Raw genomic sequence first — 19,634 nt, 5'->3', positions numbered from 1 at the left:
CTGCTTTCCCAGAGCCTCGCACATTCCTCCAGGTCCCACGCAGGATCTGCGGGACGTGGTACCATGTGCCCAGAGCAGGATGCCAGACCCCACCAGCCTCGTCTCCCTTTGCCTTCAGCCACAGCTAGGCAGGATTTGCTGGGACAGCGATGTGCCCCCTTTCCCCTGCTTTGGTCCCCCCACATCCCTGAGGTTGCTGTGCAAACCTGGAGGCTGCCCCACCACGGGTCCCCAGAGCCGTGGGGATGCGCGGAGCAGTGGGTGCCCTGCGGGTACGCTGCTCTGACACCACACGCACCCCCATTTCTACTCTGGGGTACCCCTTTGGAGGTGTTTGGGTGAGAGCTGGACCCCGCATCCGTGTTGCCTTCCTGGCTGCCTTGTTCAGCCGTTATTTTCCAACAAGGATCGGCACAAAGGGCGGAAGCGGCTGTTGTGCAGCAGCCCTGCTGGCTTGGCAGGGCTGGGGGGATTGGGCTCTGCCCTGCGCTGGGAGCCCAGTGAAATGAATGACATGAGGGAAGGAGCAGGAAAAGGGAGGACGGGCAGTGGGGGCTCCTCTGGGGCTCCCTTTTTGTGCCTTCGTGGTGCCTACTCCCACTCCTCCCCATTCTCCCCCTGCCCTAGGTGCAGAGCACGTGGCCCCACTGTGAGATGCTCCCACACCCATCCCCAAAACCACAGACATGGGATTCTTGAGGCTGCTGCTTCTTACAGACTTGTAATTGTTACAGCCAGTAGCATGTTGGCCTGGTGCACACACATGGACACACACACGTTCCCCTTAGCTAAACAGCCCTGGGGAGGGGACTCTGGGGGCTGTCACCATCCCACCACACTCGTGCACCCAGTGGAAAGTGCTTGTGCGCATCCAGCCCCGAGCTGTGGCCCCACAGCCATGCTGGCAGTGTCTTCCCTGATGGAGATGTGCTGGCTCGCAGCAGGGCGGGATGGGATCTGCCGGCAGCCCCTGCCGAAGCCCGCTCCCCCTCAGGGGCATGTTCTGCTCCCCAAAATGTGCACCTCCGGGCATGCAGCCTTTGCCCGGCTTTGGGGGAGAAGATGGGGCTGGTGGTGCCGCCGATGGGCAGCGGGGATGAAGAGGGCTTGGCATCTGTGGGCGGTCAGTGGGGGCCTGCCTGGGAAATCCCTGGGAGCTGTTTGCTGAAGTTGGAGATGGTGATGGGGAGAGGAGGGCATGGGTGCCCCCTTTTCCAAGGAGGAAGGCAGGGCCCAGGCAGGGGAAGCCCTGCTTTCCCTGGAAACCGCAGGAGTGGGTGGCATCGGCTCGGAGCAGCCTGAGCAGGGAGCCAAGTCCTGAAGTGGGACAGGCTGACGTGGCCTATGGCAAGGGCAGCGCCAGAGGTGGCAGACACCCCCAGCTGCGCCCATCCCTCTGCCCTTTGCTGCTGCCCCGTGAAAGCCTCTGTGGCTGAGCCCTGGGCTCGGCCATGCACTTCCCAGGGATGCTCCCCAGGGAGCGAGGTGCCTTAACAGCACCATGTCCCCAGTGCCCTCCTCATCCTCCTGGTGTTTGTCCCCGTCCCATACCAGTGACAACCTTGTCTTCTTCACCTCCATGTCCCCGGCCAGCGCTGATGCTCGTTATGCTCAGAGCCAAGCGCTGGGTGGGATCCAACCCAATGCACATCCGTGTGTCCTGGGTGATCCCCTTTACCCCCAGAATGCCCCCCACAGCCTCCTACCAGAGGAAGAGGTGCAGGGCTGGCACAGGGGGATGCCTGGGGACACCCTGCAGCCCCACGGGGGCTGGGGAAACGCAGGCGCCAGTGTCCTGTGAAATGCTCCATCGCCCTGGTTGGGCAGGGCTGCCCCGAAGGCTCAGCCGCCCTGGGGTCCTGCCCCGAGAGCGGGGGCACTGGTGGGAGCAGCCTTGGGCTCCTGTGCCCAGCAGAAAGCCCCGCCAGCCACCCCGGCAGCGTGCGGTGCCGGTTGACGGCGTGCTACGTGGCGATGAGGGGCACCTCGCCGGCAGCGATGGGGAAGGGGGACCCGTCCCCTCCGTTGAGCACACGGTACAGCAGCTCCTCTTTCTCGTGGTGAGCCTGCTCCCGCAGCTGCGCCTCCTTCTCCAACGCCCCGCGGGCGGCCAGGAGCTCCTCCGACAGCTGCCTGCGGGCAAACGGCACGCGTTGCCGGAGCCCCTGGGCAAAGCACCCACGAGCCTGCTCCACTCCCCACAAAACACCTGGTGGCATCATTGGCTGTGATGTTTCCCCCCGCTTCGATGCCACCTGTGACTGCTGTCACCCTGCTGCCGTGCACCGGGGAGCTGGTGGGCGTGCGGGACCAGCCCTTACCTTGCCATGACCAAGTGGTTCTGCGTGCGAACCTGCAGGTCCTCGTTCTCCTGCTGGAGGGTCTTTACCTTCTCCTCCAGCAGAAGGTTCCTCTCCGCCTGGAAGGAGGGCACGAGGGTGAGGAGGGAGCCAGAAAATGCCTCTGACCTCCCCACCGCCGCGTCTCAGGGGGAAAGCTGGCTCGGGGGGAGTGCAGTGGCATTGCACCCGTGTCTCTTCCCCGCTGTGAGGGAGGAACAGGGCTCCAGCCAGCAACACTTTGGCTGCACCTTCTGGACAGGATTCAGGTGAGGAGAAGAGATGGAAAGGGCAAAGTCCACCTGCAGCCCCTCCTTTGAACTCACCACGGTCTCCAGGTTCAGCAGTTTCTTGTCCAGCCCGTGGATGTGCTCATTCTTCATCTCGATGACGAAGTGCAGGCTTTCCAGCTCCTGCTCCCAGAAGGGGCTGGGGCTCCCGTGCTCCTGTGGGGCACAGGGGGTGCGGCAGCCGCAGTGGGATGGGCACTTGGGCATCTGCCGTGGTTCAGCTCTCCATGTGTGACCCCAGTGGGGCTGGGTTTGTACCCGCGAGGCACCACGTTTCGCCCATTGCTTCTGTTCAAGGGACCCCAACAGCCCGTGCACCTCCCAGGGATGGGGGTTTGCTCCCCTCTTCAACTGTCCTGTGCCCTCCCTGGCTCCAGCCCAACCAGGGTCCATCAGAGAAGCACCCCTGGCTTTGGGCAAGCAGCCCAAAGCAGGACCCGTCCCTGACACCCCTCTGCAGAGGCCACCGGTCCCACGTCTCCCTGTACCTGGATGTGCTTCTTGTAGTCTGTGCTCAAGAGCGACTCCTCCACCCGCTTCATCCTCTCCTGGAAGGACTTCAGCTGGGAATTCAGTGCCTGGATTGTCTCCTAAGGCAGCCAGGGAAGAAGCGGGATGGGAGATGTCTGGGATTTTTTTCCGAGCAGGGGCACTGGTGGGCTGCAGCACCCCGATCACCCCAGGGCTGAAGGAGCCCGCGTGGTCCCTGGGCACACCGGGGACTGAGGTGGCTGCTGAGGAGCTCAGAGCACCGTGGCAGAGCCAGCAGACGGTCCTGGAGCCCTCCCAGCACCCCTCCCAGAGATTTCTCCGTGGGTACCTGTAAGGCCTCCTGGGACCTGTGGTGGGACTCTGCCAGCAGCAGCTTCTCCTGCTCGTGTGCTCTCTGGAGCTCTGCAGGGGGGACATGAGCTGAGCATCACTGGTACAGGGACACCGGGGCGGTGAGCCCGACCCGAGCCCTGCGATGCCATTAAGCAGGGAGGTGGCATCCCCACGTGAAGCTGGAAGGGCACCGGCAGTGTGGGGGGAGCGGGCAGGGGGGCTGCCGTGGCACACACCTTGCAGGGTCTCTGTGTGCTCCCTCCTCAGGGCAGCGAACTGCTCCTCCAGCTCCTGGTCTCTTCCCTTTTCCACCTGGGAAGCAGGGGAATGACAAACCCTACATGTCTGACCTGACGTAAGGGATACTCTGTCCCTCTTCTTCCCTCCTGACTCATTGCCAGACCTGCACTGCTCCGGGCTTCCTAACCCCTTCCTAACACCCTCCTTCTCCCGAAAACGGGAGAGCCCAGCCCAGTATGTGCCAGGTCTCTGATCACCGCCTGGGAAGTCCCAGCTGGCCAAGCGCTCCTTGTCCAGCTGCAGCCACCAGCAGCACCCCTCTTTTTGACCAACCTGGATCTTAACGTCCTGGGCGATTCTTGTGGTGCCTGCCCGGCTGGCATCCTGCAGCTGCTCCTCTTCCTCCTCCAGGCCTTGGAGAAGTCTTGCATTCTCTGTCCGCTCCTCCTGCTGTGCTGCCTTCTCCTTCCCATCCTCAGAACACAAGGTGGCATTGGCTGCAATGCAAACATGGCTGGAATGGCGCTGGCTACAGACTGCTTGGACGTCCTGGGCAGCCCACCTGCCAGCGCAGTGGCCGGGTTCAGCCCCTGTCCTCTTCCTGCTGGACAAATACCTCGCCCTCCATCTCACTACTAATTGGGGTGGCGCTGGCAGGCTCAGAGAGGACAAAGCTTGTTAGGCCTCCTGCCCTGGGGATGACCTGACTGCTGGAAAGGATGGGATGCCACCATCTCTGGGATGCCACCATCTCTGGGATGCCACTATCCCTGCCCACCTGCACCCGTGCTGTGCAGAGACTGCAACCATCACCCCCATCCTCCCTGGCCCCGGCTGGCCACCCTGGCATCTCTCTGCTTTCTTAATACCACACTGAGAAAGCACAGAGGGGAGAGACACGGTTTCTTCTCACCATTCTCTGTCTTCAAGGCTGTGAGCTCCTGGGAAGCCGGTCCCCTCTGCTGCTGGGCTTTCAGCTGTCTCTGGCAGAGAAAGAGGGGGCTGGAGCGTGGGGGAACAAGGGGACCAGAGGACACCCTGCAGCCAGGCACCCTGCACTGGGCGTGCTTCAGCCTTGCTAAAACATGGGTGCTTGAGCAGCACTGGTCCCTCCCCGACCCCCTGCCCTTTGCCAGCCCCGAGCACCCATGGGTGCCCATGGGCTGTCTGGCAGGCATCGCCGAGCTCGTTCTGTTTCCCGGTGTCCTGGCCGCTTTGCCATAAGCATTGCCAGCCACTGGCCGGAAAACCTGGGGGATGCTCAAAATAGGTGCTGGTGCAAAAATAGGCTCTGGCAGCAAAACATTTGGTGGGGGAGAGCAGGCGGCAGCACTTGGCAGGGCTCTGGCTCTTCCTTGCCACCCTCCTCCTGCCTCCTCCCAGCCGCCCTGGGATGCTCAGGGTCAGCCTGGTCCCCGACACCCTGCACCTCACAAGCGTACCCCTCTGCCAGCGCTTTACACAGCTGGGCTGCGACCCAGCCTGTGCCAGGGCAGGAGCGAGAAATGAGAAATAACCATAAATCAGAGGTGACCCCGCGCAGGGCTGGCAGCAGGCGAGGGCTTGGCGGCGGTGCAAGCGATGACCTCAGGAGTGCAGGAATGCGCTGCTTGGCCCCGCGCGCTCCCGCACGCTGCCGCTGCTGCTGCGGGGCTGATACAGCCCAGAGCCGGGAGCTGCCTTCAGCGACACAGCTCCGCGGGACGCCTTCCAGCCCCGCGTGGGTTTAATTTAGTCACTTGGGGAGGGAGGAGGGAAAAAAAAAAAAGAAAAAGAGATGGATATATTTTTATCCATCCACGCAAAGCTCGCCAGCTCATGCAGCTCTGCCTCCCTGGTGCGGGGCAAATCTTGCTCCCAGTGCCCATCACCAGTTTGGGCTTCTGGGCAGGGATGCGGTTGCACCGTGGGCGAGGGAATTCACCTGCGGCCACGTTGCCGCTCTCCAGCCCCTTGGCACAGCCCCAAAAATACCAGTCCCTCACAAAACCAGCCCTGCAGCCCATGGAGTGCTGGGGACCCCGCTGTGCTGGCTGCACCCCGGCTTGGCCCTGCTGTCACAGCAGGGAGGCCAAACGCAGACTGGATTAGGGAGCCTGGCTTGGGAAAAAAGCGAGGCAAAGCAAACAGGCGTCCCGGCCTCCGCCTCCCCTGCATCCCCCCTTCTGAAGCTGGGGTGGAGCGCAGTTGCCAGAGAGAGCAGGAAAACTCCGAGCCTCTGGGAAGCCAGGGCTTTATCTTCCCTTCTATGGCCTGAGCGGCCGCCGCGTTGAACGCGGCCCAGGCAGCCAGGCGAGGAGGCAGCGGGCGGTCAGGGTTCGCAGGGTTTGCTCTCCTTGCCGGCACGGCTCGCCCTGCAAATGCGCGGTGCCCCGCGGTGCCGCCGAACCCCGGCAGCCTGGCTGCAAAGGGTCCCCAGCCTACCTCCCGCACCCAGCTCAGGCTGATGTGTCCCCCCCTGCTATTTAATGCACCCCGTGTCCCGTGCTGGGTTTTGGAGGCCAGTGGGAGGTGGATGGATGAGACAGTCGGGGCTCTGCAAGCTAGAGGGGGCATCACAGGAACCTCAACAGCCCCCCGGCCTTCAGGTTTTACAGTGACAAAGCAAAGGCTCTGTGGGGGAACTGTCCTGGCACGGCAGGGTCACACGGTTCCCAAGGCTTTTGGATGATCAGAGCCTTGCTGGGAGCGGGATGCTGGTACCTCCTCCAGGAGCGTCCCCAGACCTCGCCTGCCCAAACCAAACCACCCCTGTCGCACACGTCCTGCTCGCTGGCGAAGGCGATGCCCGAGAACAGAGATCCCAGGGCTGGTCATCCCCCAGAGCATGGGCCATGTCCCCAGTGCGTATCTGGGTCACTTTCACCTCTCCCCCATGCCCCAAACCCAGTGGGACCGGGCCTCAGAGCCCTTCGACCGCGCAGGGAGGATGATTGGAGACAACTGCGTTGAACTCAGAAATGGCTAAAGGGAACAAGAGGTACGTGGCATCAGCAGACAAATCTAAATACCTTCCCCGAGGCTATGAGTGAGGCACCCTTCCTACCTCTATGAGCAATTAAAATAGTGTCTGGGACTAATTTTACTCCTGAGCACTCAGTTGTCCTTTGGGATGAGAGCTGCACTGCCAAAGACAGAGAGGAAAGCCAACCGTAGCTGAAAACCAACTGAAACACAGAGACACCTTCCGCTGCCGCTTCCAGAGCACCGCATGGCACCTGTGTCTCTGGTGTCACCCGGCGCGTTTTGGAGAGCTGGGAGGGGGGAAGTTGCTCCAGATGGAACAGCTTTGGCCAGGGGAGGAAGCAGCTCGAAACATCCCGCAGGCCATCGGCAGCGCTGGTAAGGTTTCAGCACGGAAACCTCTGCCCTTGGCTTTGAAGAGGTTCATGATGAAAAATACCTTCTAGCTATTAAAAAAAAAAAAAGTATCCATGTTCTTAGAATGGTCTGGAGCAAAACTGTTTATGGATGGATTAGTCAGGATTTCCAGCAGAACCTGAGTGGTGGGAGCACCCACGCAGAGGCCGCCGGCACGGTGCCGCCAGCTGCGGGCAGCTGCAGCCTCTGCTTCAGCTTCTAGCGTGAGGTGGGGTTTTGCACTGTATTTTTCTTCCTCTTTTCCTGTTTTACAACCATGTTAAGCAATTCAACCATGCAACCTTATCGTCAGTGAACAAAATCACAAAGAGGCAGGAAATGAGCTTTTAAATCCTGATGCTGTTCCTGGAGACAAGGTTTGGCTTTGTGGCTGTGGAAAAAGGGGGCCAGGCTTTGGCCCATGGCTCCAAAACCTCTCCCAGACCTGCTGTGGGCACTCCGTGCTGCCAGAGCGTCACCGGCACAGGTCCATGGGACCTGTCTTCAGCTCCACTGGTGTTTTTCCTCCGGCAATGGTTGCGTTACAAGATGGCTGTCACCTCGTGTACAGTCAGATCTGTGCCGCAGACCGGACGCAAACCCTTCGCGCCATTAACAGCCCCGAGTTTTGTGTCCTGACCTTTCCCTGCCTCCTGCTGCTACATATAGTTCCTATAGCTCCAAAATAAATTCACCCCAGCCCTGGAAGGCGGCCAAGCCTCAGCCCTGGGAAGGCGTCTCAGCCTCTCTCATGCCGCGAGCGGCAGTGGCGAGCGGCTGAGCACGGGTGGATGGAGCCGGGAGGGGAAGGGACCTCCAGGGATGGTGCCCGCAGCTCGGGGCCGGGCTCTGGCCGTGGCACCTGCGCCCGTGCCTCCTTATCGCCCCGCTGCCTGCGGACCGGTGACGAAGGATGAGGCTGCCAAGTCGCCTCCCCCGGGGCACGCAGCGGTGCCTGGCATGCCATCCGCCCACTGGGCCTGGCACGGGCTCCTCAAGGTCACCTCCAACCTGGGACCAGCCCCAAAAGCCTCCGCAGCCCCCGGCTCCGTAATGTGCATCCCAGGTCTGCCCAGGCTTGCTGTTGGGGTTTGAGGGCTCCCCCATCCCCAAGCAATCCCAAGGGACCAGCTCTGCAAGTCCACCCATCAGCAGCAGGAGGGTGAAGGTCTCCCACCTCTCCTAGCCTGGACACCGGAACGTGGGCAGGAGCAGCGTGATGCCTGCCCTTACCCCTTTCTTGCCATAAAGGGGATTTTCAGTGCTGCTTTCGGGTTTAGCTTGCGACTTAGTCACAGCAGCGGGGCTGTGTTGTGGGGCACAAACCGCAGCGAGCAGCGCCGCAAGGCTGAGCAGAAGAGCTCAAGAGCGGGCAAACGCAGGAAGGGAGGCGTCTGCAGGCAAATGACTCTGACTTAAATTTCCGCATTTCGGTAAAACGTGCTGCTCTCAACACCTGGGGCCTCTGGGCTGCCGGTTCTCCCTGTCCCATGCCCCTTCTCACGAGCTCTTGGAGTCACAAACCAGCCCAGAGGTATCTGATCTTATGACATGGAGAAGCGTGGGGTTATGTTTCCCTGATGCGGAGCAGCAGCCAAGCCCGCAAGTGCTGTAAATAAAGGCACTTGCTGGCTCTGGGGCTGTGCAAGCTGCACGCCTGCTCCCCCCCCACATCCCAGCAGAGGGTTGTGCTTCAGCTGCGTACGTCCCGGGCAGCTCTCACAGCTGCTTCTGCAAAGGGCTGCCTGTGTAGGGGGGCACACCAGCACCGCAGGGCATTTCGGACTTTTCTCCCGCTCCTGCCACCACCACGGCCCATTGACACCAGTACGCACAGCAAATCCCACTTCACAAACCACTCCTGAGGCTGATGGCGGGGTGCTAAGGCAGCATGAGCACGTCAAAAAATAATAATAATTAGCAGCAGATAATTTCTAGACCTTAAATCACAGAAGAGCTCTTCAGTGCAGAGCAATGCACTGAGATCTGCTGGGGACTCAGCGCATTCCCCTGCAGAAGCGTCGCCTTTGGCACAAGGGGGGACCCGGCACAAGGGGGGACCCAACTTTTGGGATGAGGCAGGGATGCTGTGGGAGGATGGCAGAGGTCTAACTGGGGAAACCCATCCCTGTCCCATCTGGGACGAGCGTTTCCAGCAGGCACTGTCACTCCAGATGCTGCAACCCCTGTGGTATGGGGTTCCCCGCGATGGAGGGCAAGAGGACAGAGGGGTGCAGGAGGGTGCAGTGGGGTGGGTGGCTGCCAAATCCCACTGCCCCTGGTGCCAGCTCCCCTGTCACAATCCCCGTGGGCTCACGGGCAGCCGTGGGCAGGAGAGGGGGACCCCCACTTCGGGTCCCCCAGCAGCGCAAGCAGCACTCCACGCCAACCCCAGCCCCACGCGAGCCCAAACCCCACGCCAGCCGCGACCCCGCGCCCAGCCCGCGCCCAGCCCGCGCCCAGCCCAAGCCCCCGCAGCCGGTTACCTTTCCGCCGGCGGGGCAGCAGCGCAGGGCGCTGCCGGTGCAGCCCATGGAGCTCCGGCCGGGAGCCCGCTCAGCCCCGGGGCTCGGGGCGCCGCATCCCCCGGTGGGACCGGACGGGACGGGATGAGGCGGGATGGGACGGGACGCCCCGACTGGGGCTGGAAGGCAGGGGGAAAAAAAAAAAAAGTTTTTAAAAAAAAAAAAAAGTGCGCGCAGCTGCTGGCAGGCAGCGCCGGGAGAGGGTGCTCTGCACCCCCGAGCCGCGGGCAGGGCCCCCGGCCGCAGCCTGCCCGCCCCCGGGGCTGGCCCGGGCCACCCTGGGGCCCCTCCAGCCTGGAGTGTCCCCGCCCCGGGCTCGGGATGCTGTATCCCAAACAGGGTAGTGGGATCTCCCCCACCCCACATCCCGGGAAAGCTCTGTCCCTGGCATCCTCTGCACCGAGGAGGGGGGAAGGGGGAGCAGGACCCCCGCACCGGGGCTGGAGTCCAGCCGGAGCAGGGCTGGCTGGGGGGGCTTGACCTGGCTGAACCCCCTCCGGCTCCCTGGGAGGAGGGATGTGCGGGGTGAAGGCAGGATCCATCCTGGCTGTTGCCTTCACCCCGTGAAGTTTCGGCTCATGCTGGGGTAATTCTGTGAAGGTGGTGGGATTGGGGTGGTTTTTTTTTCCTGGCAGCAGCTCTGCTCTGGGGTAGCTGTGCTGGCTGGAGGGGGCTTTCAGTGTGGTCCATGCTGCCTGGGGGACTGCATCCGGGCAACCTCCCTCTTCGGCATCCCAGACACCCCGAATGCTGGGCCTGGAGCCAGGGTGCCCTTTTCCAGAAGGAAATTCTGCACTTTGGAAATGGGTCCTGAAGAGGTAGGGATTTGAAAGTGTCCTGTCTGAAAATTAATGGGAGGGAAGGCAGGTTCCTCCAGATGTTTTGGGTTTGATGATTTTTTTTAAATGCTGTGAAATAATAGACATTTCCAAGTGAACATACATTCTGACCTGAAAAGTCAACAATTGCCACCCAGCGCTGCTGAAATAGGAGTGTTTCAACCTGGTCACGAGGCTGCGCCTGTATGGAAACACTGCCAGTTTTTGTCAACAAGTTTCTATTCTGACATTTTCCAAATATCCCCTGGGAGAATTCCAAGCAGCCCGCGGCTTGGGGACTGCGTTTCGCTGCAGCCCCGCCACCGCCTGCCCGGCCAGACGAGGAAGCGGAGGTGTGTGGTTGCCCCATCACGTGCGACTCAGAGATGTTTTTCCTACCTTGGTAACCCTCGGAGTGGGGAAATTGTGAAACACCGCTTGGATAGGAGGGTGGGGAAGGCGAGGGGCAGGCCCATGGCTGCCCCCAGTCTCCTCGGGGTACTGGTGGGACCAGTTGCCTGCTCTTGGGTAGGCGCTGCTTAACCTGGGTGAAGCTTTGTGAGTCAACAGCAGCTTTCTGGCCCCAGCTCCCACCGCTCAGAAACCACTGAGAGCGTCTCTGCTCTTATCTCCCCCAGCGCTTACTGGGGCAAGTCCTGAGAGTACTTATTTGGGCTGAGTAGATGGTTTGTGGGATAAAAAGCTCTGTCAGTGCAAAGTGCTAGTCTCCACCTCTCCAAGGTTAATTAAAAATCCTGGTCCAGACTCTGGAGGCTGAAAGCGTGCGGGGGCAAGCACGAAAGCACAGGCGTATTTCTAGGCTGAATTTGTGTCGCTGAGGCCGTGGCTGGGAACAGAAGCAGCTCTGTAAGCAGCTGAGGAGGAGCCTGTCCAGCTGCCGTCATGTCTTGCTGGTGCACGGAGCTCCAGCAGTTCGCACACGTGCTTGTGATAACTTCTGGTTTTACTGGGAGTGCACTGAGATGCCACTGCGCCACGAAGCGGGACTCTGGGTAGGGCTCCTGTTGGTAACGGTGGAGAAAAAAGAGACGATTTGGTCACATCTGGCTGAGATATCAAGCCAGCAAGGCAGGGGTGGGGTTTGGGGATGGCGATGCGGGGCGAGGCCAGCGCCAGTGCCCCACTCCCCAGCCCTGCACCCCGCGCTGCCGCCGCGGGCTCTGGCGTGCGGTGCTCACCGTGGCAGCTACAACCCTGCGCTTCTGTAAATCGCTAACTTTCGGAGAAGAGGCCGCGCCAGATCACATTACATCCTTCTTTCAGCCCGCGGGCCCATCTGCGAGGCTGCCGGCCAGAGGCCCTGCCTGTGATGCCCAAAAAGCCTCTTCTTTTAGCTTGATTGTAGCAATTTCTCAGTTTCTCCAGTCTTTCCTGTGCAGGCTGCACGGGACGTGTCCCTGATGGAGACATCTCCCATCTCAGCCCTGCGTCATCTTCCTCTGCCCCAATACCTTGATAACTTGCTCCCTTTACAGGGCAGCGCTTAAACAGTCAGAAACTTTTATTTTCAGCTGCTTTTGAGCAAAGCAGGGGTTTTCCATGGCATGGTAGGGGTGGGATTCATGGCTGCAATGACTCATCCCCCTCTCCCTAACCAGGGGAGCCCAGGCACCCCAGGAGCAAACAGGGCTGGGGTGGCCAGAGGCTGCTCACAAAGGGCTGGAGATGACAGGGGCCATAGCAGCGAGGGGATTTCTGCCCGGGCAAAGACAGGAACGAGGGGGCGGTGGGTGGCAGGCCCACCCGAGGCAGCTTCGGCTTGTTTTGAAGTTTGCCCCCCTGTCTTTTTCGGTGTTATCGCAATCTCTCCCCAGGAATGACAGTGGCTGCAGACATCTGAAGGGTTTTGCCTGGAAAAGCGAGCCTAGGAGGGTTTAAGTCATGCTCAGCTAAATTGCCATAAATAGGAGAGCAGCTGGCTGAACATCGAGTTAATTTGTACCAATGGTCATTTAAAATGTTTGCCAAAGCTTATGGATAAGATAAGTATTTATACAAGCTGTTGAAGTGTCTTGGCTTTCTCTCCAGTTCCACCTGGTAAGGACTGAGCAGGATGGGGTGGGTACAAGGCGGTGGTGGTGCCAGTGCATGGCATTTCCACCTGGGTCCCAGCCCTGCGTGGTCTGTTTGCAGGGTGGTCCCATAAGCACAGATGGGGCCATAAATTTTTTTTTTGTTTCTTTTTTTTCAGGAGGAGAAGGTTTTGTTGGATGGTTTTCGGGGGATGAGCTGGCCTGTGGCGATGCTGGGTGGGTCCCAGCAGAGCTGGTGGCAAGGGCAGTGTAGAGAGGGTGGTCTGGGGTTGCGCTCTCGGTGCATTGTTTGCAATGTTTGCTTTTTTAAGCGAGGCCTAACAAAGTCATTAACATTGTCACCCATCTGCACCGGCTGCTTTTCTTCAATGCAAATGAAAGACTTTTAGCCAGCTCTGCTGAGACCTCGTGACTGGGGCTTTGCATGGGTGAGATAGCTCAGGAAACTGTTTGAACTGCAGAGGATCTTGCATGCGTTGGAGCCTAAAAAAAAAAAGGTCACAGACTCCTTTGCTGGGGATCTAGGTCATGCATGCTTCTGCCTTGAGGTAGAGCAGCCATCAAGTCATTCCTGCCCCTGCCTAGGTTTTTCCAAGCAAAAACCTGTCCTTACGGTCCTTTATTCTCCCTTTTTCCCCATGGTAAAATGGAGAGGGGAAGGATGGGAATGGGGAAGTGAAACTTTCACCCACGCTGGTTATGAGAGTCAAGAAAGCACATGGCGCCGAAAGCTTGAGGCTCTGAACGCAATGCTCCGGCCATGCTTGTGCCTCTTCCCCCAAATCCCCATCCCTCTCCCCATCTGCCGGCTGCTCCGAGGCCTCAAAGTGAAAACTAATCCCGAGGGATAACTTTCCGCCCCACTCCCGGGTGGGATGAACAGGGCTATTTATTCCTCGCCCTTAAGCCTCCACAGCGGATCAGCGACGCAGTTGTCGCTGCCGGCGCAGGGTGGGCAGCAGCATCCATCACAGCCCCTGCCCGCTCCTGCACCCCGTCTGCATGCTCCCGGCCAGCCTCACTGCTAAATAAGGACGAAAAGCTAAAAATAGAGCTGAGGCAGGGGATTGGACAAGCTGGGCAACCCTTCCTGGGACTGAGAGTGATACGGGGAGGGCGGCCAGTGTCGGCGTGTGAGGGGAGAGCCGAGCTGCCTGTGAAGTGTCCCATGCGTGGGTGCTAACCACATTGCGTTGAGTGGGGGGAAGGTCTGAGATCTGCCACACTCGTGGCTCCTGTGTGCTTAGTCGGTTCAGCCCCTTCCAGCTTTCCATGGGAAAAAAAAACATCTGTTCACCAAAACAGATGGGAAAACTCACACTCGTGTGCTGTGGCAAACAGCGTGGTTGGGGATTGCCCGAGACCCGGGTGCCCCCACCCCCCTGCAGCACACACGGCCTCGCGTTCAGGGTCTCAAATTATCTCTGTTCTCCAGCTGCCGCCTGCCCTGTGCCGAGCGCGGTGGCGGGGGGGGGGGAGTGCGGGGATCCCGGGTGCGTGCCTAGGGTGGGTACCGACCCTTTGCACGCCCGCAGACCCCTCGGCCAGACGCAGCCCTGGCTGGGGGGTGGGCAGTGGGGAGATGGTCTGACCCACTGAAGCTGGGTGGCATGGGTGCGCGGCGTGGTGGGTGCACCCTGGCATCCCATCCCAGCCCCTCTCCGCTCCCCGTGCTGGCAGAAGCCAAATCCTGGGTGCCTGGGAAAGCGTGCAGCTTCCCGTCCCAGCATCCCCGTGACTCCAGTCCTGCGCTTGACAGCAAAACCGGGGAGAGGAGGGGAAAAAAAAAAAAAGAAAAAAAAGAGAGGAGGAAGGGAAAATCTCTGAGCGTACACATGGGGAGGGGAGGGGAATCGGGAGATGGGCCGGGCGCGGAGATATCAGGGCGCAGTCACACCGCGCTGGGCGTCCCAGTCTCGCTGCTGCCAGCCCCGTCGCTACGGGGAGCCCCGCTCAGGAAACCCGTGGCTGCTTCGCCTCTCGCTTTTCTTTCTTCTCCCCGACTCCTTTCCTCGCCAGCTCCCCGCGCAGCTCCCGCCCCGATCCCGCAGCCGCAGAGATGCTGGGAGCGCGGCTGGCGCTGGCGCTCTGCGCCTTGCAGCTCTGCGCGGCCGCGCTTGGCCGCTCGCAGCCGCAGCTGCTGGTGGAGCGAAGCGGTTCCCGGAGACTGACCAAGGTGAGAGGCTCCGAACCCTGCACCCCGCTCCTCTTTGGGCAGGGATGAGGGTGCTCCGGGGGGGCTGGGGGCTCGGTGGCAGGAAAGCTTTCGCCGTCCCGCTCGGTTTTGCAAGAGGTCGAAAGCTTTTTCTTGCCCCAGAAGGACGGGCGCGGGGTCTGATCCTGGGTGCGCGTCGGCGGCTGGGCCGGGGGGCAGTGGGATCCCAGAGACCTGACGGCTGCGGGTTGGGGTTCAGCCTCCGAGCAGGAGGGGATTTCATGTTTTGACAAACCCTTCTGGACCGAAAAGCACAGCGGCCTCTCCTCCTTGGGCTCAGCTTTCCCTGCAGCCTCCCAGCACCTCGGCTTTCCTCCCCTTCGCTGGCATTTTCCAGCTCACCAGCTCCTGCTGCTTCCTCCTCGTTCCCACGCAGCGCTGGGCCGGGCTCATCAACACACGCCGATTAAGTCCGGCTGATTGCGATGTGTGACTCTCACGTGGCACGGAGGGGAATATCTCTACCTATTTTCCAGGAAAGCTGATGTTGGCCCAGGGAAGCCGGAGCCGGTTTGGAAGGCTGGAAGTGGGGGGTCTGTGGGGCGGCAGGAGGGTCTGCAGCACAGCCGTACGCAGCCAACATTCAGCTCCCACGGAGCCTCTTTGCGTACAGACCCATGGGCTCCCAGCCCCTACCCCTTGTCCCGGCTTGCCCTGCACCCCGGGCCGATCCTGTCTGGTGAGCGGGATGGCGGGACGGGCTGCACCCCGGGGCTGCCGCCTGGCACCAGGTCGTACAGCTTCCACCGGTTCTGCGGCTGCTGAGCAGGCAGGGAGAGCTCCGCACCCATGGCACGAGGACACGGGCTGCCCCAGCCAAACCTGCTCGGGGTGCGCAGCCCAGCCATCCTCTCACCTTCCCGCCGGGAAAAGCCTTGCAATTAGGCTGGAACCCGTGTGGGGAGGGAACCGGGGTTGGGCTCTCGCCACCAGCTTGTGGCAGGTCTAGGGGTGACTGTTAAAGGTGAGTGCCACCATCATCCTGCCTCTGAACATGGGATATGGGAGCAAAGGGCTCTGGCTCGATTGCCAGCCCACAGATTTGCTGGAGGCAGCTGGGGAGGCTGGTGGAACTGGGTGGAAACAGGGGAGGTTTCTCAGCACGGCTTCTGTCCCAGCTGGGACACAGGAGTGATGCCTTCCTGTCTGGTGACATCCCCTGTGTGTGGATTTTCATTATCCCACGGGACAACGCTGCTTCCCTGCTGCATTTGGGCTGAACCAGCTCAGCCTCAGGCCCCTGGGCCGTGTCAGGCAGGGAATGAGCCCGGCTCATCTGCCCGCCGAGCATGAGCAGAGGCGGAATCACAGAATGGTTTGGGTTGGAAGGGACCTTCAAAGCCCATCCAATCCAACCCCCCTGCAAGGAGCAGGGACATCTCCAACCAGATCAGGTTCCTCAGAGCCCCGTCTAACCTGGCCTGGATGGGGCATCCACCACCTCTCTGGGCAACCTGTGCCAGAGTTCTAGCACCCTCAGTGTAAAAAATTTTTTTCAGTGTTAAAAGAGTGTTAAGCCATGTTTAAAATGCAATGTGGGAATACGATTCCTGCTCCCGCACGGGACCAGGTGGCTGGAGCCAGCAGATAAGGGCTCATGGCACTGGGCTGGTCCTGTCCAAGCCAGGAGGCTGTGTAGCCCCACAGCCCTGCCATGGCACAGCGTCCCCCCAGCCAGCGCTGCCACAGCTGCCCTGCCCTGGTCCCCGCTCGCTCTCTTGTCTTTGCCCTCAAACACCTTATTCTATGCTGTGGGTGCTGGCATGAAGGATGCTTCTTGCCTTGTTCACACACAAAGTGTTTGGAGACTGAGCCAAGGCTGGTTTGCAAATCGCAGCCTGGGAACCCTCTTTGGGTGAGAAGTTCCTGAAAGGGGGTTGTGGCCGTTGCTTCTGCAACACCCTCAGGCTCGGAGAGCTGGGAGTGCATGAAACGCAGAGCAAAATATGTATTTGGCATTTGAGGGGAAGATGAAGGCCATTTTCTGGCTATGTTTGTGAGCAGATCTGTTCACAAGGGGGTTTGGGGGTCCAGTGCTGGGGAAACCTCCTGCAAAGCCAGGGCAAAGCTCGCGCGGGCTCTAACTTCTCCCGTCCCTTGGTGCTGCAGGTTGGGGTCTTTGCCTGGGAAAACTGCGGTGATGGGAGTGACCCCGTGGTGCTGCAGAGCCTCTCCGTGGCACCCGACCCCATCACCATCCCAGGGAGCCTACGCATCAGCGCGGCCGTCAGCAGCAGCAAGGCGCTGGCCTCCCCTCTGAAGGTATGTGCCAGAGGTGACTCCAGAGGACAGGGGAGAGCAGGGCTTCCCAAAACCAGTGGACACTGGGAAGTACCCAGCAGTGTGTACTGAATTGAGGAGCCCTTGGAATGAGGCATGGAGTTGTACAGGGCTGAACGCACTGGGCTCTGTAAGCCAGGACGGGGTGATGGGCACGGGGAGGCCCGCGGAGGAAGCAGACAGCCCAGTGAGAAGCTCCCAATCTTCTCCCAGTGGGAGAAACCACCTGAGCTGTGTCCTGTCCTGGGAATGTAACGACTCAGGGAGGGAAATGAAACCTCAAATGCTCTGGGTGTTCCTGGTGGTCACTGCAGCGTTCATCGGCCAGACCTGGCTGCTCCCTCCAGGGATGTGCCACCACACCGCTGTGGGACCCTGGGCCGGCCCGGCCACCCTGCATCACTTTCTGGGGACTTTTTGGGATGAGGCTGAACACGTCTCTCTGCCTAGGGTGCACGGGCTGTCTTGAGCAAGGCCACAGTGCCTGTTTGGGGCTGGGGCTGCGGGGAACGTGCCAGGGGAGCATGGAGGCAGAGCTGCGGGATGGGAGCTGCCGAGAGGTTTTGGGCCGGGGCACTGAGAAAAGGGAAAGGAGCGTGTGCACGGGGTGTTAGGAGGTGTCTGCTCAAGGGGTCAAGCTGAGGTTGGAGGAAGAGAAATCTGCAGGCAGAGAGGAACTGAAAGCAGGAGGAGGAGGAGGTGGGAGAGCGTGCCCCATGGACACCCCAAAGTATTGCATGAGAAGGAGCTGAGGGAGATGGCTGGGGAGGGGGGGTGGGACAGGCTGGTGGAGCTGTACTGGTGCTGGAGCTGTACTGGTGCTGTACTGATGCTGTACTGGTGCTGGACACCTTCTCTCCAGGCAGTGCTGGTGGTGGAGAAGGCGCTGGGCGACCTCTGGATCCAGCTGCCCTGCATTGACCAGTTGGGCAGCTGCACCTACGACGATGTCTGCACCATCCTTGACAACCTCATCCCGCCTGGCACGGCCTGCCCAGAGCCTCTGCTCACCTACGGCATCCCCTGCCACTGCCCCTTCAAAGCGGTACGCCTGAAACCCCCAGCTGGCGTGATACCGGCAGCACCGCCGAGTACCGCCGTGCCCTTCGGCACGGGGCTGGGGAGGGTTCGGCTGGCGTCTTGCCTTCATGTCCCCTCTCTCCGCAGGGCTCCTACTCCCTGCCAGCCAGCGACTTTGTCCTGCCCGACGTGGAGCTGCCCGCCTGGATGACCAACGGCAACTACCGCGTCCGGGCGGTTGCCAGCAATAACGGGAAGGAGCTCGGCTGCGTCAAGCTGACCTTCTCCCTGCAATCCCAGTGAGGGGCGGGGGACCGTCCCTCCTCTCCCCACCACCTTGATCCCCTGTCCCATCCCATCCAGTTGCACCCCATCCCATCTCAACCTGTCTTCACGAGGTGCGTCTCTCCCACTGCCGGGAGGAGGCAGCCCCCATGCTTCTGCTTGGTGCCCCCCTCCCTACTAAACACAAAAAGGCCCCTTCAGCTGCCTCAGTTCCCTCAACCCCATCACCAGAGCGTCCCCTGCCTCACACAGGGTAGCCATGGAACTAACCCTAGCCTTTCAGCTTGACCTGGGGGATAGTTATTTTTTACCTAGTTTTTCTTATTTTTTCTTAATCCCGTCCAGGGAATTTTAGACAAAAACATTCCAGGGAAAAGCAATATTTCTTGGTGCAGTGGATGGGGCGATGGGTGTTTGGTAGTGCTGGGGCAGGCAAGAGGGATGCAGGCTTAGCTGTAGAGGGTGTCCCTGCTTGCCCCCTCCACCTCCACCTGGAGCACGGGGCTGTTTTGTGGACGTGTCCCCAAAGCGCCCGCAGGAGCCCTGTCACCCTCACAGCAGCTTTGGGTCTGTGGTGACCACACAAGCTCCGCAATGTGGGGCACCTCCCTAACGTGCAACAAACATCACAAGCACAATAGGACTGAACCCACTCGAGCCCCCGACATTCCTGCTCTCAAGGGACCCAGTGGCTGGTGCTGCTCCCAGCAGCAGGAGAGGTGGGCAGACACCGGCTGCGTTTTCTCCAGGGAGAACACGGCTGTGACAGGCAGCTGGGGCACAGCCTGGCCGAGGACGAGTCCCATTCATCTCATTTTGCCGCTGGGACTGAGCCGAGGCAGGACACTGCTCTGGGACCATCCTTCCAGCGCGCCGGCAGAGGCACCTGCGCCATGTGAAGCAGCATCCCGGACATTGAATGGACTGGGAAATGACCACGAAGACCAGTTCTACAGGGCAGGCAGCATCCTTCCTGCCTGCCTACACCAGGTCCCTGCAGGGCAGAGGTGCAGGTGACCTGCCAGCCTCCCGCATCCCTCGCTCCCTCGCTGTCCCTGCCCCTCTGTGGGGCCGATCTCCTTCCAAGCACTTTATACAGTGCCTTAACTACTGCCGGGCTGCCCCGGAGGGTCCTCTGCCACAGAGACGCGCTCCCATCACCTTCCTGTGCCCTCAACTCACTCTGTTTCATCCTGCTGCTGGATCTGACCCGGATTTATTTTGCCTGGAGAAGCTCGAACCCCCTCACCCCGCTCCCCACCGCCACACAGCGCCCGTGCTGGGGTGGCATTCTCGTTTCGGGCAGGTACTACAGGTTCTTAATAAATCTCTTTACCAGGAAGTAGAGCTGGTGGCTCCTGGTGGTGGGGGTGACCTGGGGGT

General features: G+C 60.6%; 2 protein-coding genes across 2 annotated transcripts; one reads left to right on the top strand and one right to left on the bottom strand.

Annotated features, from left to right (window-relative positions):
* Window positions 1-702: 702 nt before the first annotated feature.
* On the bottom strand, window positions 703-9,797 carry CCDC69 (coiled-coil domain containing 69). Its single transcript, XM_086758882.1, has 9 exons — window positions 9,541-9,797; window positions 4,608-4,677; window positions 4,028-4,191; window positions 3,691-3,766; window positions 3,450-3,523; window positions 3,118-3,219; window positions 2,666-2,785; window positions 2,322-2,419; window positions 703-2,133 (listed from the first exon to the last, which is right to left on the bottom strand). Exons 1-9 carry the CDS (start codon window positions 9,586-9,588, stop codon window positions 1,965-1,967), a joined length of 921 nt encoding a protein of 306 aa, XP_086615008.1. The 5' UTR covers window positions 9,589-9,797; the 3' UTR covers window positions 703-1,964.
* A 4,544-nt stretch (window positions 9,798-14,341) lies between these two features.
* GM2A (ganglioside GM2 activator) lies at window positions 14,342-19,593 on the top strand. Its single transcript, XM_086758863.1, has 4 exons — window positions 14,342-14,627; window positions 16,776-16,928; window positions 17,809-17,991; window positions 18,114-19,593. The coding sequence occupies exons 1-4, from the start codon at window positions 14,511-14,513 to the stop codon at window positions 18,267-18,269; spliced, it is 609 nt and encodes a 202-aa protein (XP_086614989.1). The 5' UTR covers window positions 14,342-14,510; the 3' UTR covers window positions 18,270-19,593.
* The last annotated feature ends 41 nt before the right edge of the window (window positions 19,594-19,634 follow it).

The sequence above is a fragment of the Chlamydotis macqueenii genome, chromosome 14, assembly GCF_036417535.1.
Source record: "Chlamydotis macqueenii isolate bChlMac1 chromosome 14, bChlMac1.mat, whole genome shotgun sequence".
Taxonomy (NCBI): domain Eukaryota; kingdom Metazoa; phylum Chordata; class Aves; order Otidiformes; family Otididae; genus Chlamydotis; species Chlamydotis macqueenii.
This window is presented reverse-complemented; position numbering and strand designations above follow the sequence as displayed.